This window comes from Sapajus apella, unplaced genomic scaffold (assembly GCF_009761245.1).
Source record: "Sapajus apella isolate SASKATOON/1434 unplaced genomic scaffold, GSC_monkey_1.0 scaffold55, whole genome shotgun sequence".
NCBI classification, from domain to species: domain Eukaryota; kingdom Metazoa; phylum Chordata; class Mammalia; order Primates; family Cebidae; genus Sapajus; species Sapajus apella.
The window spans coordinates 3,088,287-3,112,493 of record NW_022436995.1 but is presented as its reverse complement, the minus strand read 5'-3'; the positions used below and the strand labels follow the sequence as shown (position 1 = coordinate 3,112,493).

Here is a 24,207-nt window from a genome sequence, read left to right as displayed (position 1 = left end):
TCTCTTTTACAAAGTGAAAAATTAATAGATATCCCTAAATTTGCAAACATGTCCTATAAACCTGTGTAGTTCTTTTAAGTTTATCTCCCTACAGCCTATTTTCCAAAATGTGAATTATTTTCAAAAGCAAGATATATGTGGTCTTTATCACTATTATATACTTTCTTTTGTTTTTATTTCAAAAACAGTATTGACTTTACTAAAATCAGTTCCTTTATCCAAGTACATTTTAAGTGTTCATAATGGGAATAATTGTTTTTAATTTATGTTTGAACTTTATGCATAAAATTATATTTTTCAATCTCAGTATAATCATTTTTCAAAACCTTTTTTGCAAAATAAAATATGTGTATCTTTATATAAATCCATAAAATATTTTCAAAAACAATTTTTTTTCCATATAGATATTTTAGGGATTTTTTTAAATCCAAGTTTTATATAGAGTCATACCTAATGATTCCAAAAATTACCTCCCAGTTCAGTTAATGAATATAGTTCTACATCAGTAAATCTGAAAAAAATGTAGATTGGAACAACATTGCATAAGAATCAAACTAGAAGGTGAAAGAGTAAGAAAATTTTATTGATATGCTTACTGGAAGAATTAAAATGCCTGAGGTAAAATATAGAAAAAAATACTTATGAATTATTTCCCTGTTTAACCAGTAGATGTCATGTTTGGATGTCAAAGCCCAAGATTATTATACGGATATTTCCTTAGTTTCACTGTCTTTCTTACAAATGAGTATATAAGCATAAAGTATAATTGGCTCTGAAATTAGAGGAGAAAATTAAGTGTGTTTGGTTTCAAAAATTTTTAAGATGCCCTTTTTCAATAAAATCAGGAAACATTTTTTCTTTTTAAAGCTTTTCCCCAGAAAAAGTTGAAACTATGTTCTGAGACATAAGCAAGCCTGCCCATGTTTAATCATAACAACTCAAAATTATTTCTGATTAGCTATTACTTATTACCAATGACTACTATTTATGCACTATCTAAAAATGCTTTTTAACTTTTGTTTCCAAGGTAATATGATTATTCAACTAAATAAAACTTTCTCTAATTTCTTTTTTAATCTCATGATTCAAAGTAAAAAAAATGTAATGGATCTTATTGTATTTGATTATTTACATAGTCTTCCATATGTTATTCACATCTCCACCCTGTACCTTAATTTCTTTATCTATGAGGCACTGAAATAATCTCTCAAGTATTTTCTAATCTAATGCTCCATGAAAAAATATTACCTGTGATTTACCCAATGCAGAAAAAGCATTAAACAAAATACATTGGAAAGTGTTTGTAATAGTTTGCAGTTAAATATAAAGATGATGGTGGAATTTTATAGTGAAATTTAATCTATTTGTAATTTAAGTAGGTTACATTGGAGCTTAATTTTTTACTACCTTGAATATAGATCATGATAAACAAATTCATATTACTTACAAGATCATGAGAATCTGTTTTTTAACTTCAGGGTAAAACTATTTCAATAACCTCTAAGGTGTTCATTTAGATAAATAATGTTCCTAGAATAATGACAATTTGCATTCATGGCATGCAGCCAGTTATCCTTGTGGTAGTCAACAAAAGTCAACTACACTAGGATAGCTACTTCCTGAAGTGCTTTGATTATTTCCTGTCATTATTCTATCCTACTTTGCTCCATCCTCATTATCTGATGTCTCCCAGTCTTGCCCCAGAGAGATTCTAGCTGTTGGATCAGGCATGCTGCTGCCAGTCTCAGAGGAGGAAGAAGACCAAAGAGAAGTTTCTTACAACTTTAGGATACATTTTTTGTTATATAGATTTGGAGGTAATTTCAGGAGACAAATTTCAGCCTCTTTAAAGCATTCCAAATTGTAAGGTCTGTATTTCCTTGCACCAGAATAACCTGGAGTATTTGAGAATGTCTGGATTCCTGGTCACCACGTTAGAGATGAATTCATCCTTATGAATACTATATTTGGAAAGATATTATTCTTTACAATAAATATATGGCCTTTCAAGAGGAATATTTTTAAATGTTATGAGATAATTTTGAAGTGCCAATTCCTCCATATTTAAGCCAGATTTAATCTAAAATTAGTTAACATATCAAATCTAGTTTGACAGGCAAACATTTTATAGCAGCCTACAGTTCAGTTTTGGGACTGAAAATTATTTTAAATGACCATCTGGTGGGCAGCTACCCATCTCAGCCCTGCTACATGGCTGTTCAAGTGTTGACTAAATACCTCAAGTGAAGGGAAATTTATAGTCTACTGAGGTAGGCCATTCCATATTGAAAGACTACTGGTAGAACATTTCTAAGTCAAAATATGTACCCTTTTAATAGGCAATCACTGGTATTCATCTTATTTCAGACTTGTTAACATTTAGTCTGATTTTATCTGTAATTGATTTCAACTTTTAGAAAACCATTTGCCCATTTTTGAGAGATATTCCTTTTGTTTTCCATGCTAAATAACCCTTAGTTGTGCCTGTAATCTCTTCTTGATTCTCTTTGAATGAATTGTTTATTTTATTCAGAATGTGCTACTTAGAACTGAATCTAATCACCCTTAGGTTTCCTCCTTGGTTAAACAACAAAAGCAATCCCCCCAGTCTTCATAGAAAATAAACACTAGACTTTTACTTCTGCAGTTCAATCTAGATAACTACTTTGTAATGATAATACTCCAGTTTTATATCACTTATCTAAGCAGCTCATTACTTCTTTATTAAGTTTGTAGGTATTCAATGTGTATTTTTTTTTCTGTCACCAGGCGCCAGGCTGGAGTGCAGTGGCACAATCTCAGCTCACTGCCACTTCCACCTCCCGGGTTCAAGCAATTCTCCAGCCTCAGCCTCCCGAGTAGCTGGGATTACAGGCACATGCCACTACACCCAGCTAATTTTTGTATTTTTAGTAGAGACGGGGTTTCACCATGTTGGCCAGGATGGTCTCGATCTCTTGACCTCATGATCCACCCACCTTGGCCTCCCAAAGTGCTGGGATTACAGGCATGAGCCACCGTGCCCGGCCATGGATGTGTGTATTTAGTTAAAACCTCTAGCTGTCTGATTCAGTTACTACTAAATTCACCTCAATTTCATTTTGAAAAATTTTGTTTCAAATACAAATTATCAAGAATGTTTTGATTACTGATTCCTTCACTGAGTATGTTGTTTTCCTCTAATCTGGAACTTTGCTATTTTTTTTTTTTTTTTTTTTTTAAAGAGGGTCTGGCCCTGTCCCTCAGGTTGGAGTGCCGTGGCACAATCTTGGCTCACTGCAACTTCCACCTCCCCAGGCTCAGGTTCAGGTGAATCTCCACCTCAGCAAGTAGGTCCTCCTGAGAAGCTGGGACCACAGGTGCACTACACCATGCCAGGTTCTTTTTTTTTTTTTTTTTTTTGTAGAGACAGGATTTTGCTATATTGCTCAGGTTGGTGGGTCTTTAACAACTGGGCTCAAGAGATCTAAGCACCTCTGCTGCCCAAAGTGCTGAGATTATAGGCGTCAACCACTACAGCTGGCCTAATCTAATTTCTTTTAAAAAAGAAAAGATGTTAAATGATGTTAAAGATGTTAAGTGATGATAAAAATACAGCTTTTCAACTTAAGAATTGCAAAGCTGCATGAAAAGTCTGGAAAAAATTTTAATTTCAACTAATGAGGAGGCCATACCTCCTCATTCATTATGTTCCTAATACCTAGGACAATATTTTGCATTGAATAGGTTCTCATTAAATATTGTTGTATTATTAAATAAATATGATATTTGTAATAGAAAAAATATACTTCAGAATATTATGAAGTTGGATCTATACTCCAAATGGTATGTAAACTTTTCATTTGGGCAATTAAAAAAAATGAGATGGTTTGTATGTGCTGTGTATACTATATGTAATTAACATTTGTTTAAAAATCTAAATATAAGCTAAATCTTGACCACATTGTTTGTTATTAAGTAATTGTTTTAAGTTTTATTAAGTTCACTTTATTGATGAAAGCTACAGGTAATACAAACACAAATTTTCATGTCCACTAATTGTTTTCCACACAGTGGATCACTCACTTCCTGAAATACCTTTTTTGACCTTTAGGATACCACATTTTTAGTTTTCCCAGAATTTATAGTTGTTCCCTCTCAGGCTTCTGTGTGGTTTTTATCTCCTCCCATAACTCTTAACCTTGGATTGCCCCAGTGCTTAGACTTTCGTCTTCTCTGTCTCCTCACACTCCCTTGGTGATATTATCAGTCTCATAGCCTTAAATTTAAATTCTATCTGCATGCCTATGGTTAGCAAGATGATAGCTCCAGTTTTGATCTCTCTTATATTCCAAACTAGTTATATCCTACTGCATACTTGATGTATCCATTTAGATCACTCAAATTATTTAAAAATGACTTTGATCTTCTCTCTCCAGATTTCATCCTCCCATAGATTTCCATTTTGCTTGATGAAAATTCCATTTCTCCCATCACCTAGGCCAAATACTTTTGTGTTCATCTTTCTTCTGTTCTCACACTGCTCATTCAATCAACCAGGAATTGTCACATCTGTTCTCAAAACGTATCCAGAGAAGTGAATGGATTTTAAGCATAGGACTTTTCTCATAGAATAATTACTAATGGAAGATATTTCAGAAATGGTAAAAAGGCCAAAGGGAATAAATATGCTTACACTACAATATGCCATCATTCAAATTTAAGCACACTTTCTGTTTTCAGGAAAGGCCTATGCTCCAGAATTCTATTATGATACCTACAATCCTGTATGGCAGAACAGACACCGTGTTTATTCTTACAGTCTACAGTGGACACAGATGAATCCTGATGCAGTGGATCGGATTGTTGCATATCGGTTGGGTATCAGGCAGGTGAGAAACCTAATCGATGACCTTTTTACTTTGTACACCTCTATGAAGACCTTGTTATCATTTTTCTAATAGTTTTGCATGAATTCCAAAACATATTTTATGTATATGTATGTATATGTATGTTTTCACCGTGTATTACTCTACACAAACTGTTCTGAGTTACATAATCTTTGAAATTAATTTACACAATTTTCACTATGACAGTAGACATACTGAAGTGACAGCGTTTGGGCCTTCTAAAATCCTTCATCACTAGATATGCGAGATAAATTACATGGTATAACTTTATAAAAGGAACTTAATTCAGATGTGTTCCCACTCACCTATAATGCATAATCATTTGTCTTGGTTCCTAAGAAGTGAGAAGTCAGACGTATTTTTACTTTAGGAGTTCAAGGTATATACAGAATGCTGCATAAGCTAATTTAATACGTCTGAGAAATAGAAATACTTTAGTAAAATGAGAAGAAATTAAAGTATGATAGTTTCTTAAGGGGGCTGAAGATCAAGGATTTTGTGGAAAAAATGATATCTTTTTCAAAGAGTTAAAATATTAAATTCATGTATCCTTTGTATAAATGATATTTTTGAAACTTAAATGTAGGTCTTCACATTTTTTCTTCTTAGCATTTTATCTGGATCAATTTCAGCATAACAAAACATTTTTGAAGATTTGATCACTACATAATCTATTAGCTCTCCCCCAAAACTTTGTATTAATCCTAGATTGGCAGTTTATGTTCCACTTTCTTAACTAAATCACCGAATAATCTTTTGAGTTGGGATGGTAGAAAGAATAAAATTTGCATGGACTAAGACCGATCAACCTCCAACAATTCATTCAGCTATTCTATCATAAAACCATTGTTTTTTAAATCTTACTCACAAGGTTACAATAAAATACCTGTATGATATATTACTCACATTAAGATACACTGTAAATTGCATCTTCTTAGTATGCCTGTTTCAGAATCTCAACAAAATGAAAGAGCTTTTCCTAGTGAAAACATCCTGGCCTTTGATAATTACTGGATTCTTGACTAAGTGCTCACAGGTTGCAGATGCAGCAGACCATAGTGCATCATTCACGATTATTTCTCTGGTTATCCCTCATTGAAAAAGGTCTGCAGGTAAATTGGAGCAAAACCAAAATCTATATTAATATTGTTCTACTCATTCTAATTTGGTAATTTCCTTTAACGGAGAATATATAAAGCAACAGCAACAAAACAAATTGGCAGTTCTTTCTCCCTCAGTTTGTGGGTTATTTCTTTTTTTCTTAACACAGCTAATATTTTATAAATTTTCATATTTGGAGTATGTAAAGCATTCTTGACTTTACATACCTCCTACTTTAAAAAAAAAACTCCTTACTACGATGTTTAATCACATTCATTTTTTTCTTTGTACATCCTTTGTAAAAAATCTAAATCTATGACTAAATTTTCATTTGTAAAATTAATTATTTTCTTTAGGTGATTTTTGTGCTATTTTCTGGTTATAGGTTTATTTTCAAGATAGGGTCATAAGTATATCTTCAGTTTCTCACTTTCTTCCTCAGTTATATTTTCTTGGAGTCTCTGAGTAACTTCCCATTACTAGCTGCGTGTTTTAAGCCCGTAGAATTTACCCAACCCTACTCATCATCTTCTTCCTGTACTCTTATGCATCTCAAAACCTTTGTTTACACTCAATATCTGTGTTATGGATGCAAATCAAAATCCTTATCTAAAAGCCAAGTTTTAGTGAGTTAGAATTCCTCCCAAGAGAGATCCCACCATTTAAGCCTTCTCTTTGTAATCCATATCTTGTAATCATTCACAAACTATCTTCTGTAATTTTTTTTTGCTAGAATTGCTACACCATTTTCCAGTGATACATTCTTCTTCTGTTTTCCTTTCCTGGTGTGAATATCTCCAAATTAATTTTTTATATTTTTAATCATAAAACTAGTGTGTAACTCCCTGATATTCAGTGACACACATTTCTCAGTCATTGTATTGTTCCTTTTGAACAAATTAGTAAATTTTCTCCTACCCTCCTTCTTTACAATAAATTATTTAGTGTCCATAGGTATGTATAAATTTTCCTTTTCTGTGTGTTTTTTTAGTAATGAATTCCAGACACACCTGGCTTCCAATTCTAGCCAATATAGCCTCATACTTTTATAGCTACATAACTTTGAGCATGTTTCTGAACATATCTAAGCCTGGGTTTTTACCCTATAAATTGAAGATTACACCTGTCAGGCAACTGGAGTGTGAAGTGGAATATATCCTCCACTTGTTCCACAGGCCAGGTACTCTTGTGCAGGGCACTCCTTGTACAAACAGTTATGGTGATTCTTATACTCATCTGTCAGTGTTGTATGTGGATTTTTTGAGAGTACATTTTGAGTTGAACATGTCTAATATTTTTATTATTTTAATTTTATTTAGGATACTGTATATCCTAGGCCTAAGCATTATTTCAAGTCATAGTTTTCACAAAATAATTTCTAGACATTTTACTGTCTTATTCTCATTTGCAACCTATTGTCTTCTGTAAGATCTGTTTTATTGATTCACATTTTTCTCTCCCCCTATGAGTCTTCATTTAAAGCCTTCTTGATCGGATCAGTAAATCTCCTACTAATACTGTTATTTCCAGGCTTTGTAAGATGCATGCTATCCACTAGAGACAAAAACATATTTCTGGTCTAATAAACCATGGTGCAGAAAACAAATCTTTCCCTTACTCAATTTTTGAAGCTAACTTTTTACCTGCAACTGTATATATTCTTTTCTGGGCTCCTTTGTTCTTAGGATTTTCTTTTATGTTTAGAAATAAATATATTTTTCTAGGGGGCTTTTCATGATGCTGTATTCTAATTGGTAATTTTACTCTTTCCATAGGAGAGAAAACTTTGATATATCTTTCAGGGAAGTTTCAATAAAGAGTAATGACTTTGTGCTATTCTGCCAATGTGAATAAGGTCTTGCTGTTTGTAGATGGAGTGTAAGAAGAGAAGGAGCATATATACACATTTCATTTTATTTTCCACAACTATATCCTCTGCACTGAACTCCTGCATAAAACATCTCTACATGCAAAATGGCCCCACTGGGCAACACTGCCTTTGAAGATTCACTTACACATAAAAGTTTAGGATGATAGGACAAAAGTATTCTAGATAGGATAAAATTGATGTAATTTTTTAAAGAATTCCCTTTCAGTAACAGAAAACAAAGGCATTAATGTAAACAGGTGCATTTTTATATTATCTCAGAAAATTTAAATTTCTCCTTTACATTTAAATATCAATATTATCTTAGGACACAATCAGATACTAACTTTTAAAAATCACCTTTGGTTAAAGACATCACTCTTGAATTCAGAGCTGTTTATTATTTTCATGAAGATTTTTATGTTACACATATGTAGCCTTTTTTGTCTCCCAAACTATTTCAGAATGCTAAATCAATGAGCTTTTGAACACAGTAAACATAACTTGGATGGTTTAAATAAACCAAGTCAGGCGTGTAGCCTACAATATACATTTTAAATACATGGATTTCTGTCCTAATAGCTGTGGTTCATGTCTTTTACCATAAAGTCAAATTTTATTTGAAGGATTAATTTATATTACATATTTTGTGATTTTAAAGTCTTATTATTTTAAGCAATATTTCTATTTTTAGCCTATAGATGTAAATAATTTCTTCTATCCATAAAATACCTGGGTTGTCTAGTAGAAAATATCTCACCTCCTAATATCAAACATTGCCTTAGTTACATAATGCATTTGTATATGAGATGAAGTCTGAAAACAAATTAGATTCTTTAATGCTAACAGAGAATTCAGTTCTTAAGACTTTACCTTGTTTTTAATCCAGAAATCTTTAGAAACCTTATTACTGATTCTTAATTAAATAGGATTGTAAAAACCATTGCTGTGTTATTAAACTCATATATGTATGGTGTTGATAAACTGAACCCAGCATTCCTTTTAGCTTTCTGGTAACACTACCTTGACTCTTTTGTTTAAGCTGTATGGTCTATACTTAAATGTGATTAGGAAAATTGTCTCAGATTTTAGTATTGACTTACACAATTTTTTAAATAAAATAATGCATTATATCTAGTAACAAAAAGCACTGAAATTCTGGAATCACTGCTTTAAGAAACTTAAAAAGAGAACCAATACATAATGAGAAGCTAAAAAATTAATTTGTGCATAAACGTTTTCTCAGAATTGTTATGCCCTAACAAAGTTGTACTTTTTGGGCTCAGCTAAGCAATTGTTTAATCTCCTTAGACAGCTACTAACCTCCAATTATTTGCTTCATTTGTTGCTTAACAGGAAAGAGAAAATTGTTATTTGAATGTCTACTTTCCTTGGTATCTAAGGAATTAAAAAAACAAGAAAAATATTTCTAAGTTATCTAAACATACCAAGCAATGTAAACATCATTTGACTTCATTTGAAATGTACACAATTACAGTTTTAAATAAATGATTTTATACAGTTTTCTTTTTATATTCAGCCAAGGAAATACACAATGATGTGACTTTTTGACTATCTTTGCAAAGTAGGAGATTTTATCCTTAAAAAACCCTTAATTGACCCATTCCTGTCTTAAGTCATGATGTATTAAAATATTTAGAATTATCATACTTATTTGCTCTCCCAAGCAATACAATTTTAATTAAATTATATGGGGTAACTGCCAGGAATTTAAAAACAAAGAATTTTTATCCTCAATGTCTTATAAAAGTAAGTATAATAGAAATAAACACACAATACCACAGAAACTGATGGGGGCAGTTAGCACTGCCAGGTCGCTGGCCAAGAGACATAATCACTAATGTGCAAACTTCATTTATTTGTTAGTTTTAAAGGTTTATCCCCAAACTTCTTAAATGATGACCACTAGTAATCACTAATTACTAATCAAAAATTACCAAGCAAAAAAGACATTTTTGATACAACTTATTGTTGGTTAACTTTCTTTACCAATTAAATTTTGGTCTTCAGCAGATGTGACTATAATGGTTGAGCTATTGCTTATTTCTCCTTCCAGTTAAAACATTTAAAAAAGTTATTTTAGTGAATATTTGCTTATTTTTGCTTCTTAAAGGCTTAATAGATTGTATAGTCTACAGATGCTAAAAGAGAATGGTAGAATAAGACAAGTGAAATTGGGATAATATTTGTGCTTGATGTAAGCCATTTAGATAGATTTTTATTGCAACAGCTCCATGAAATGGAGAAGCCATTTCATGCCAGCCCAGGAAAATCTGTGGAGATTTGATAGATAATCTGGATTCTTTGTATAATCTGAAATCATGAATAAAATGACATCTTCCATAGACTAATCTTATAATACCATACTGAGTATACTGAATGTTATTACAATAGAGACAGATAAAACAGGCACATATTTGGGTTATATACTGATGATTTAGATTAGAATTAAAAGGGGAGAAGAAAAATTGAATTAATAAATGCAGAAATAGGCAGAACTTGAATGTTGACTTTGTTTTGAGGAATAATTTTGTAAAAGATAGTGATCTTATTTCTCTGCAATTCACTTCAATTTCTTTAGTGAATGCTCTGGAAAGCATTAAACATATAGAGATGAGAGAGAATCAGGGACTCAGAGAAACGTAGAGAAACCATTTTGTAAATGGTCTCTGTGGCTCTGGAAAAGAAATAAGCCATATGTCATTTGTAAAAAGTGAAGTTTCTTCATCTTCCAAAAGAAGAATATTATAAATATCTGGTTAATTCCTGCAAATACCAATTTTACAATGTATTTATTACAAGGAATATATAAATATTAAATTTGAAAAACCTGGTGAAGGATGGACCCTTGATGGATGTAGAAGGCTCTGTAAAATAAAGGTACCTTGTCTTGGAAAACATCAAATACTTCCTGAGGATTTTCTCTGAGTCTATTGCCTTTGTATAGATTTAATTCTGCTTAGAAACACTGTTTGAAAAAATTAATTAGAAATGTGGGGAAATAAGCCACGTCAAAAATACTTAAAAAGTGAAAGAGGGTTAAGTTATTGACATAGATAATATTTTTAATCCATGTTTACAAGTATTTTTATATACACTTGTTAGGTTGGATTCATAGGGGAGCATAAAACAGTTATCCTAGTTAGAAACATGCTACTAGAATTTAGGTGAACACTTTTCCGTCAATATGTTAATTTACAAGCCAGAAGCATTGGAAATGAGAACTGAAGGTGGCAGAAATTTAGGCATAAATTTCTCATCTGAAGACACTAGTCATAGAATTTCCAGCAAAAAAGAACTGCATAGTAGAAAATTCTGATACTTGTATGGGAACTAAGAAGAATGTGTGAATGGGCATTTGTGAGTTTGTATTTACAAACAAAATTTTAAAAGATGATAATGCAAATTTGCTTATGAGCAAAGTACAGGAGGTCCTTGAATGACACCATTTGTTTAAGGTCATATGGTTATAATGATGAGAAAAAAATCCAGTTCCAGGCTGGGACCACTGTCTGTTTAGAGGCTGCGTGTTCTTCCTTGTCTGTGGATTTTCTCCAGTTTCCTTTCTCATCCCAAAGATATGCACATTAGGTGAATCGGCATGTCTAAATGAGTCACTCCCAGTCTGAGTGAGAGTGAGTGAGTGTCTGAGTGTGCCCTGCAATACAATGCAGTCCTGTCTACTGTCAGTTCCTGTCTTGTACCCTGGCTGCTGGGATAAGCCCTGCCCCCACTCTATGACCCTCAACTGGAACAATTGGGTAAAAATTATCTTCTTTGTTTTTATTAATATTTTTAAAATGTATGTATAGCTCACATTTATTTTATGCCTAACATTAGAAGTTTTGGGAACTTTATTTAGAAGTTTGATGATTTTTTTATGACCAGGAATATGCCATGGGATCTTAACTCTTTGTTTATATATCAATTAGCTTAAGGTAAAATTGGTTTTCTTACATGTCATTTCACTTAAACTTGCAGTTGATTTTGAATTGATCATTATTATCAATTGCTCCTTTTAATTTTAATAAGTGACTATTAGTTTAGCTTTATCATTTTCAGTTATATTTCAAGTGTCTTAAATTATCTTGAAGTATGGAGTCATCCATATTTTTGTACGGCTTTTATACCAGAAACCTGACTTCTTTTACAGCATTTAAAAGATTTAACTAAAATAATTGAAACAATATTTATCTTTGAATAATTAATGCTTTACATGACAAATTGTCAATAAAACTACATAACTACTGCTGTACAACTACTCAATAAGGGATTGCTGTTTTCCAAGCCTCCATTTTCTGTTTTAAAATGTTCAAGAAAGAAATGCAAAGATCATAGAGTGTTTTAGTTGCTTTAACATACTTCAAGTTTTGGAAACCATTCTAAAAAGATGGAAGCAAGAATTTGAGTAGAAATTTGAAGGTAATAGTTTAGACATCATAGGCATTGTTTATCTTTTTTATTTAACTTTTAAGTTTAGGTGTACATGTACAGGTTTGTTATATGAGTAAACGTGTGTCATGGGGGTTTGTTGTGCAGATTATTTCATCACCCAGATATGAAGCCTAAGACCCACTAGTTATTTTTCCTCATTCTCTTCCTTCTCCCAACCTCCACCCTTCAATAGGCTCCAGTGTGTGGTGTTCCCCTCTATGTGTCCATGTATTCTCATTATTTGGCTACCACTTATAAAATGAGAACATGCTGTATTTGGTTTTCTATTCCTGCATTTATCGGCTAAGGATAATGGCCTCCAGCCCCATCCATGTCCCCACAAAGGACATAATTGCATTCTGTTTTATGGCTGTATAGTGTTCTTTGATGCCATATTTTCTTTATCTAGTCTACCACTGATGAGCATTGATGGCTGAGACCATGGGTTTTCTAGATACAGAATCATGTCATGAAGTTTGATAGTTTGACTTCCTTCCTATTTGAATGCCTTTTCTTTTTTTCTCTTGCCTGATTGCTCTGGCCAGGATTTCCATTATTATATGGATTAAGAGTGGTGAGAGAGGGAATCCTTGCCTTGTGCTGGTTTTCAAGGGGAATGCCTCCAGCTTTTGCCCATTCAGTATAATGCTGGCTGTGGTTTTGTCATAGATGGTTCTTATTATTTTGAGGCATGAAAGACCTCAAATTTGAGAGAAATATATGTGGCAAAATCTGGAGGATTTGACGATTGAATGGAGGCTGGGGGAAGGGAGAAAGCAAAAGGGCAGGGATGAAGACAATGTTCACTACTTACATGCTTGCTGTCTTTAGAGAACCTTATGTCAATTCATGTAAATATTTGTCTCAATTCTATATATGAAGAACATATTATTAACATGATTGTCTATCTTAAAAACGAAAATTAACTGTCATTGAGATGGGTGTTAGGCACAGGTTTAATGGAATGTGTTCAAGGAAATGTAAAATTGTAACATTTATAAAAATCTGGGGAAGACTTTAAGTTAAAATCTAAAAATATCTGCAATGTTCTAATATATCCATGCAGTTCTTTTGTTTTTGTGTTCTAAAGATCTTAAACTAAAACTTTTCCTTTCGAGATCCATATCTTAGCAAAATGACACAATACAAAATTCATAGGTAATTTCCTATAGTTAATAAGCAGCTTCTCTGTTTAGATAAGCTAATTTTGAAGATATATTTGTTTATGCTATAACATAAGGTACTGTAATGATAGCTTATAAATTTTTTTTCATAAATTTTTTAAAAAGGAATTTTTAAAAAGTTTCAATTTAGATGTATTTTCTCCTTTGCAATGTCTTCTCTGTAATTTTTAGATTATCCTTTCCTCAAATACAAGGTATCTTAGTATCCCATTAATGTTAGTGAACTAGGTTAAGTGCTTCTGTGTATTGATAGAAAATGATCCTTGCAATGTCAGTTGTATTTTGGAGACCAGGTTTTAATTCCTGATTTTGAAAGGGACATACGGTGCTTCTGCTTACACTTTCTTCACCAAAGCAGCCACTTAACTGAGGCTAAAATGGAAAAAAGAAAAAAAAGTGCTCCTCTTTGAACTTGCAAGAAATAAAAGAACCAAATACTTGTGAAGAGCTCAAAATACGACTAAGTCCTGCCTTTCTAACAATATTTGATTGAATATATTAATAGTACATTTGATTTTCTAAAAATAAAACCTCAAAAAGATCTACTTTTTAAGTTTTTTGTAGAATACTACAGTAATAAGAGTAAAGATTGCATTATGAAGTTGACCCATTTATTCCAAATAATGAAAGTATTTACAAAGAGCTCCAAGGACTCAATAAATGTTTCATGAGTGACTGAGTTAATGAATAAATTTTTAAATACATGCCCTTATGTAAGTATGGAAGAGAACAATAAAATGTGACATGAGCTCCTGTAAATAATCCACCAAAGCCATAATGTTCTATGATTTCTCCTTTGCAATTAGAAGTATTATATTCTATTATGTGGACATGGGATAAAAAGTGCACCAGACAGAAAATATCCATGATTTCATGAAGCTTCTAGTTTGGTAGAGTAGAGAGCAGACAAAAAATTAATGGAATTATTTCAGAAAGCAATTAATGCTATCCAACAAATAAAACAGAGACAGAGGGAAAACTGGCATTGTTAATATTCATGCTGTATGTCAAATGATTGAAAATTTGAGAAGGTAGCAGAGGCTGATATTTACTTTTCCCACATGTTCATTAATTTGGGACAATTTTCAAACATCTTGATGGAGAGTGGACTTATGCTTTAATCTGGGGAAAGGAGGACTCTAATTTCAAATAATCAAGAAAAGTGATTAAAATGAAGCAGTGAATTCTCACGTTCATTTGACATTTTACTAATTCTTAAAAATTATATGAGGTAAGTTAAATTACCTAAAAATTTAGTGCCTACATTGATAACCCTAAGTTATCTTCAGGAATAAGAAATTAAAAATCTTCAGAGTTGGCATACAGTTTAGATCTATATATTTTAAGGATGTATTATGGATATGTCTGGATATGTAGAAACCTATGGACAATTTACAAGACAGATCACTTGCACAACAAACTCTTGACAAATAAGAACTTACGAGTTTATCTAGGAGGCATTGCCATGGAGGCAATTAATTCTGCTTTAAAAGTGGTTAAGACTCCTAAATGTTTCAATCAACACATTTTCATGCTTACTTACATAATTATTTTGAATTTTCTATCTCAATAATCACAATTTGTAAATAGGATAGAATAATCCCAAATAGCTCCAAAGAATTCACTGGGGTTTTAGTGCCACAAAAACTAAGAGGCAGGTGACAGAACATAAAATTTTGAAGGGAAGAGTTGGTCCAGTCAGCATATGCAGTGCTAGAAATCAAGAGATAGAGCCTTAGCGATTTCCATCCCCTTTCAGTCAGCCTGCTGTAGGCACTGCACATAGCTTTTGTTTTATATTTTTAGCTTCTGAAATTTTGAAAGAGGTTTATGCCACTTCAAATTTTTAGTTCATATTTTACTAGAAATTATAATTTTAAGGATCATTTTGGTTTTATCTTTGATATGATAGCAGTGTGATGATATGTGTGAGTTATTGTTTCTTTGTGAGGACTTATGTCAATATATCATGATGGTGCCTGAAACTCTTTTCGTTGCCTTTAAATTGGTACATAATATTCTAATTCCTAGGACAAAGATGTGCCTTTCACTCTGAGCTAATGAAAAGACAGAAACAACCTTACTAATATACTTAGGAAAAACTACTACTTTGTGAAACTTTCCTTTTTATTTAGAAAGAAATACAAATACTGTACACAAATAAACAGCTACTGTAATACCAGGTACTAATAATTTTTGGGGGGGTAGAATACAGTCAGTTAATGGAGAATGAGTGACATTGCTATCGTATGAGATAGTGTGGTTAAGGAATGCCTCTTGAAGAAGTTAGCATTCAGCAGTGACATGAATGACATAAAAAAAATGTCACAAAATAATTCAGCTAAGAAGGAAGAGCAACACATTATAGGAAAATAAAAACCTATATAAATGATATACATGTAAATCGAATATATATAATATCTATTTCTGTAGGCAGTGTATCATCAAAAGTCTCTTGGACAAAATTTACAGTGGTAGATCATGAGAACAACAGAGGTCTACATTCAAAAATGTAGGGTGAATCTAATCATTAGAATAATATAGATGTCAACAGAAGAGAACTGGCATTTTTCAAATTAGAAGAGTAATCAGCAGGTATTCTCAAATTTTTAGAATAAGAGGATTGAAAAACACTTGTTAGTGAGAGATGAAAATGCAAAATCCACAACTGATTTGCGGGAAAATAAGACAAGCAGGCCAGGCGCAGGGGCTCACGCCTATAATTCCAGCACTTTGGGAGGTGAAGCCAGGCGGATCACCTAAGGTCAGGAGTTTGAGACCAGCCTGGTCAATGTGGTGAAATCCCTTCTCTACTAAAAATACAAAAATTAGCCAGGCATAGTGGCATGCACCTGTAATCCCAGCTACTCAGGAGGCTGAGGTAGGATAAGTGCTTGAACCTGGAAGGCAGAGGTTTCAGTGAGCCGAGTTTGTGCCACTGCACTCAAGCCTGGGTGACAGAGCAAGACTCCATCTCCAAGAAAAAAAAAATGAGAGAGGCAAAGAATGAAGTGTTGTAATTGGAATTGCTTAATGAGAATCAGTTGGTAATTAGTCTGAGTATTAGGGATGCATTTTTAATGTGTCACTAAATTTAAATAATGGCACATTTTGTCACGGTGGGCAAAATGACTTCCTTCTGATCTAGAAAGACATCTTTCTACTGAGTAATTGACTATTATGACTATACATCATTTCAATAAATACTAGACTGTGGATTACAGTGATCCAAACAAAGAAAATTATCTCCCTTCATAGAATTGCATTATAAAGGATAAATTAACCCATTGTTAGACTGTTCTAGAGTGCAGAGTTCTAGCTAACACATGGCAAGTAAATATATGTTCTGATTTATATCAGTGATAGAATAGTGAAATCTTATAAAATTTTAAAAAGGACATGTGCCTTAAAAGTAATTATCTTTTTTTTAAATTAATGGTTTTACTATAAAGGACCATGATACTTTATTTTATAAAACAAGACAATGCAAAGCTCAGTGTTTCTATCAATATCCAGGTTTATCCAGCAGTTCTTAAGCACCTTTCTACTCACAAAAAGAAAGTAAAGTAATTCTGGTCTCAACTATTACTTCATATTTTAAGACTATGAATTTAGTAGCACATAGCAAACTCTCAGTAAAATGATGTTTTTAATTTTTATTTTAAGGACTAAGCTCATTTTAAGTAAGCTTATGCACTCATTTTGGGGGTATACATTGTACAGATAAATAAATGAAATCATTTCAAAAGCAAGAAAAATGTCACTCCTTTCTGAAATAGTAGTACAGTATCTACAACAGAGTGGCTTAATATGCAATATCAATAGTAATTGTATTAATTATATAATATTAATAAATTTTTGATGACTGTTTTATAGAATGACAATGTGCTATTGTAAATTTTGAACATTTTATGAATTCTATTAATATAAAAAAAATTCTTTTTTGAGACAGAGTCTTGTCTGTTGGCCAAGCTGGGGTGCAGTGGCACAATCTCAGCTCACTGCAGCCTCGACCTCCCAGGTACAAGCAATTCTCTTGCCTCAGCCTCCTGAGTAGCTGGGACTACAAATGTGCACCACCACACCTGGCTAATTTTTTTTGTGCATTTTTAGCAGAGATGGGTTTTCACCATGTTGGCCAGGATGGTCTTGCTCTCTTGACCTCGTGATCTGCCCACCTTGGCTTCCCAAAGTACTGGGATTACAAGTGTGAGCCACCATGCCCAGCCAATAAAATATTTTTATTTAAATTTTCAACAATTTTATCTATACAACTATGCATGTTTTCAGTCCCCACTATATAGCTGTTGACCTTCAGGGATTTATGTTTAATTTGGTTTCTTTTAATACTTCCAACAAAGATTAACTATGCTCACCAAAGAGGAGATTTGTGGGTTTGTTTTATTTGTTTCTGTTATCTAATTTTCAAAGAATTCAACAAACATGACTTTCTTATTGTTATCATGAATTGAACTTTATGCTTATGAGTATTTAATTTTTTTTCTGTCATGTAGATCATCAGTCATATTGATGTTCAAAGCATCTAGCAACAAAGTAACTGTTTTACAAGACTTTAGTAATATATTGGATACCCAGATAATAACTTGATAAATTTTAAGATTTAAGAAACATTACATAGTCTTTTTCATTCTACTTGCATTTGCATGCATTTCAATATGTTCACTGTTTAGTGAGCATATGCATAATACCACAAATTGGTACAATAATTATATATGAGATAATCTGCATGCAATCTCAAAACAACATAAATAAAATTGTAAAATGGAATTTGGAAGCAGAATAAATACACTTGCCAAGTGCAAATAAAAAAGAAAGAAACTGTTTTATTTGTGCTCCTGCAATTATATTTATCATAGATTTCAAGAAATCCCAACTGCTTGAAAATAGCCTTTCCAATCTTAAAATTACACCACTGCAAATTTCATTGAATATCTGAAATAATATCTGTCCATACCTCTTCTTATAAAGCAAGTTTTTAAGGACTTAAGAACTTGTATCATGGGAACTTGATTAATAATGACATTGTGAGAATGAAATGAAATAAAAGAGAACTGTGGGTCCCCAGGCAAGATGGCCAAATAGGAACAGCTCTGGTGCACAGCCCCCAGCAAGATTGACACGGAAGATGGGTGATTTCCACATTTCCAGCTGAGGTACCTGGTTTATCTCACTGGGATGGGTTGGACAGTTAGTGCAGCCCAAGGAGGGTGAGCTGAAGCAGGGTGATGTGTTGCCTAACCTGGGAAGCACAAGGGGCAGGGGAACTCCCTCCCCTAGCCAAGGGAAGGCATTAGGGACTGTACCATGCACTCCTGCCCAGATCAGCATTTTTCCCGTGGTCTTTACAACCCACAGACCAGGATATTCCCTCTGGTACTTACACAACCACCAGGGCCCTGGGCTTCCAATACAAAAGTGGGTCGCTGTTTGGGCAGAAACTGAGCTAGTTGCAGCCGTTCTTTTTTTGTTGTTGTTTGGTTTTTTTTCATACCCCAGTGACATCTGGAAAGCCAGCAAGATAGAACTGTCCACTTCCCTGGAGAGAGGGCTGAAGCCAGGGAGCAAAGTGGTCTGGCTCGGTGGGTCCTACCCCCATGGAGACCAGCAAGCTAAGATCCACTGCCAAAGAGTGGATCAAAGACACAGACAGGCAAATTGGATAAGGAGTCAAGATCCATGTGTGTGCTGTATTTAGGAGACCCATCTCACGTGCAAAGACACACACAGACTCAAAATAAAGGGATGCAGAAAGATTTACCAAGCAAAGGGAAAACAAAAAAAAAAAGGCAAGGTTGCATTCCTAGTCTCTGATGAAACTGACTTTAAACCATCAAAGATCAAAAGATACAAAGAAGGCATTACATAATGGTAAAGGAATCAATGCAACAAAAAGAGCTAACTATCCTAAATATATATGCGGCCAATGCAGGAGCACCCATATTCATAAAGCAAGTTCTTAGAGACCTACAAAGAGACTTGGACTCCCACACAATAATATTGGAAGTCTTTAACACTCTACTGTCAGTATTAGATCAATAAGACAGAGAATTAACAAGGATATCCAGGATCTGAACTCAGCTCTAGACCAAGCAGAGCTGGTCTAGACATCTGGTCTAATAGACATCTACAGAACTCTCCACCCCAAATCAACAGACTATACCTTCTTCTCTGAACCACATCACACGAATTCTAAAATTGATCACAAAATTGGAAGTAAAACACTCCTCAGCAAATACAAAAGAATGGAAGTCATAGCAAACAGTCTCTCAGAGCACAGTGCAATAAATTACAACTCAGGATTAAGAAACTGACTCAAAATCACACAACTACATGGAAACTGAACAACCTGCTCCTGAATGACTACTGGATAAATAATGAAAGGAAGGCAGAAATAAAGATGTTCTTTGAAACCAATGAGAACAAAGACACAATATACCAGAATCTCTGGGACACTTTTAAAGCAGTGTGTAGAATGAAATTTATAGCACTAACAGAGAAAACAGGAAAGATCTAAAATCGACATCCTAACATCACAATTAAAAGAACTAGAGAAGCAAGAACAAACAAATTCAAAAGCTAACAGAAGACAAGAAATAACTAAGATCAGAGCAGAACTGAAGGAGATACAGACATAAAAAACAACCCTTAAAAAAAAAAATCAATGAATCCAGGAGCTGGTTTTTTGAAAAGATCAACAAAATAGAGAGACCATTAGCCAGATTAATAAGGAAGAAAAGAGAAAAATCAAATAGATGCACTAAAAAATGATAAAGACCATATCTTCGCTGATCCCATAGAAACACAAAGTAACATCAGAGAATACTATAAACACCACTACACAAATAAACTAGAAAATCTAGAAGAAACAGACAAATTCCTGGACACTTATACCCTCCCAAAACTAAACCAGGAAGAAGTCAAATCCCTGAACAGATGAACAGCAAGGTCTGAATTTGAGGCAGCAATTAATAACTAACCAACCAGAAGAAGTCCAGGACCAGATGGTTTCACAGCTCAATTCTATCAGAGGTACAAAGAGGAGCTGGTATCATTCCTTCTGAAACTATTCCAAACAATAGAAAAATAGGTAATCCTCCCTAAATCACTTTATGAGGCCAACATCATTCTGATAACAAAACCTGGCAGAGACACAGCTAAAAAGAAAATTTCAGGCCAATATCCCTGATGAACATCAGTGCCACAATCCTCAATAAAATACCAGTAAATCAAATCAAACCACAGATCAAAAAGCTTATCTATCATGATCAAATTGGCTTTATCCCTGGGATGCAAGGTCTGATTCAACATAGGCAAATCAATAAAGGTAATTCATCACATAAACAGAACCAAAGACAAAAAACACATGATTATCTCAATAGATGTGTGCCAACAGAAGGCCTTCAATAAAATCCAACAACCCTTCATGCTTAAAACTCTGAATAACTAAGTTTTGATGGAATGTATCTCAGAATAATAAGAGCTGCTTATGATAAACCCACAGCCAATATCATACTGAATGAGCAAAAACTGGAAGGATTCCCCTGGAAAACCAGCACAAGAAAAGGATGCCCTCTCTCACCTCTCCTATTCAACATAATATTAGAAGTTCTGGCGAGGGCAATCAGGCAAGGAAGAGAAATAAAGGGTATTCAAATAGGTAAAGAGGAAGTCAAATTATCTCCCTTTGCAGACGACATGACTGTATATTTAGAAGACCTCATCATCTAAGCTCCAAATCTCCTTAATCTGATAAGCAACTTCAGCAAAGTCTCAGGATACAAAATCACAGGCATTCCTATACACCAATAACAGACAAACAGAGAGCCAAATCATGAGTGAACTCCCATTCACAATGCTACTAAGAGAATTAAATTACTAGGAATACAACTAACAAGGAATGTGAAGGACCTCTTCAAGGAGAACTACAAACCACTGCTCAAGGAAATAAGAGAAGATGTAAACAAAAGGAAAAAACTTCCATGCTTATGGTTAGGAAGAATCAATATTGTGAAAATGGCCATACTACCCAAAGTAATCTGTAGATTCAATGCCATCCCCATCAAGCTATGATTGACTTTCTTCACAGAATTGGAAAAAAAAACACCTTAAATTTCATATATAACCAAAAAAGAGCCCGCATAGCCAAGACAATTCTAAGCAAAAACAAACAAAAACAAAGAAAAAAGGCTGGAGGCATCATGCTACCTGACTTCAAATACTACAAGGCTACAGTACTAAAACAGCATGGTACTAAAACAGATATATAGACCAATAGAACAGAACAAGGCCTCAGAAATAACGCCACACATCTACAACCATCTGATCTTTGACAAATCTGACAAAAAAGGATTCCCTTTTTAATAAATGATGTTGGGAAAACTGGCTAGCCATGTGTAGGAAGGTGAAACTGGGTCCCTTCCTTACCCTTATACAAAAATTAACTCCAGATGGATTAACGATTTAAAAGTAAGACCTAAAATCATAAAAACCCTAGAAGAAAACCTAGGCAATACTATTCAGGACATGTGCATGGGCAAAGACTTCATGACTAAAACACCAAAAGCAATGGCAATAAAGCCAAAATTAACAAATGGGATGTAATTCAACCAAAGAGCTCCTGCACAGCAAGAGAACTATATCAGAGTCAACAGGCAACCTACACAGTGGGAGAAAATTTTTGCAGTCTACCCATTTGACAAAGGGCTAATATCCAGAATCTACAAAGGATTTAAACAAATTTACAGGAAAAAAACAACCCCATCAAAAAGTGGGTGAAGGATACGAACAGACACATCTCAAAAGGAGACATTTATGAGGCCAACAAACTTATGAAAAAAAGCTCATCACTGGTCATCAGAGAAATGCAAATTACAACCACACTGAGATACCATCTCATGCCAGTTAGAATGGCAATCATTAAAAAGTCAGGAAACAACAGATGCTTGAGAGGATGTGGAGAAATATGAACACTTTTACATTGTTGGTGGGAGTGTAAATTAGTTTGACCATTGTGGAAGACAGTGTGGCAATTCCTCAAGGATCTAGAACTAGTAATACCTTTTGACCCAGCAATCCCATTACTAGGTATATACTCAAAGAATTATAAATCATTCTATTATAAAGACACATGCACACATATGTTTACTGCAGCACTGTTCACAATAGCAAAGTCTTGGAACCAACCAAAATGCCCATCAATGATAGACTGGATAAAGAAAATGTGGCACATATACACCATGGAATACTATGCAGCCATAAAAAGGATGAGCTCATGTCCTTTGCAGGGACATGAATAAAGCTGGATACCATAATTCTCAGCAAACTAACACAAGAATAGAAAATCAAACATCGCATTTTATCTTTCTTAAGTGGGAGTTGAAGAATGAGAACACATGAACACAGGGAGGGGAACATCACACACCGGGGCCTCTCAGGGGCTGGGGGGCTAGGGGAGGGATAGTATTAGGAGAAATACCTAATGTAGATGATGGGGTGATGATGCAGCCAACCACCATGGCACATGTATACCTATGTAACAAACCTGCATGTTCTGCACACGTACCTCAGAACTTAAAGTACAATAAAATAAAAAGAAAAAAGAAAGAAACAAAAGATAATCATGTAGGTATAGAGAAGAATCTTGTGAAACTTAAAAATTTGCCTGGTTGTCTGGTTTGAATAGGCCTGTCCCTGCATTTTGCATTACTTTTGTTTTAATAGAGTGTGGCTTCCACATCCCTTCCCATAGTTACAGAGATCCCCATTTATTTCCGGTGGGTCCACATAGACTACCCTGGTAATACAACTTCAGAAACTGGAGGTAGTCTTCTAATGGTACAAGTGTGAATTTTCTAAGAAACAAGGATGTTGAGAGCCTTGAGGTGAATATGTCAAAGAAAACCCACCTGAGTTTGGAGTTTCTAGTCAAGTTTCATCTTAGGAGTTTAAGGCTTTAGAACCATATATGTTTTCATTATTTATGGACCTCTACTTCTTTAAAAGAAAATGTGGATATGAGCACTGAATACATTAGCTTGTGTAATACAGACATAAAAATGTTTGATGAAAAATGGCTTTGGTATGAATTTTTTTTAAATATTCTTAGTACATTTGAACAATCATGAGTAATTAGCAGTTGTTTTGGGGTTGCTTATGGGTGGATTGTATTGGGCACATAAAAGTGCTTAGCCTTATCAAAGCTCTGGATAGCTACATATTCTTTTGTAGATTAGACCCAATTTTGAACCAATTTTCCTAATTAGCACTTCTGCTATTAATGCTATTATCAATATTAATAGCCATATGAAGTATCATTCCTTAACAAAATATTTCAAATACAATAAAATTGCCACCCGCCCCCCCGTTGTATTTTTTTTGAGACAGAATCTCCGTCTTTCTCCCAGGCATGATCTTTGCTCACTGCAACCTCCACCTTCTAGTTTCCAGTGATTCTCCTGACTTAGCCCCTTGAGTAGCTGGGATTACAGGCATGTGCCAACACGCCAGCTAATATTTTGTATTTGTAGTAGAGACGGGGTTTCACCATGTTGGACAGGCTGGTCTTGAACTCTTGACCTCAAGTGATCCACCTGCCTCAGCCTCCCAAAGTCCTGGGATTACAGGCATGAGTCACCATGCCTGGCTCAAACTCGGCCATTTTTATATATCTTCTTTTCAATAACAAATGGAT

General features: G+C 33.9%; 1 protein-coding gene across 3 annotated transcripts in view; it reads left to right on the top strand.

Annotated features, from left to right (window-relative positions):
- Positions 1-24,207, top strand: part of MDGA2 (MAM domain containing glycosylphosphatidylinositol anchor 2) — an 863,364-nt gene that overhangs the window by 777,906 nt on the left and 61,251 nt on the right. For all 3 annotated transcript variants that reach the window (XM_032244515.1, XM_032244514.1, XM_032244516.1), the window contains one exon: positions 4,723-4,871. In XM_032244515.1, the coding sequence (XP_032100406.1) occupies positions 4,723-4,871 (149 nt within the window). The remainder of the gene's footprint in view (positions 1-4,722; positions 4,872-24,207) is intronic.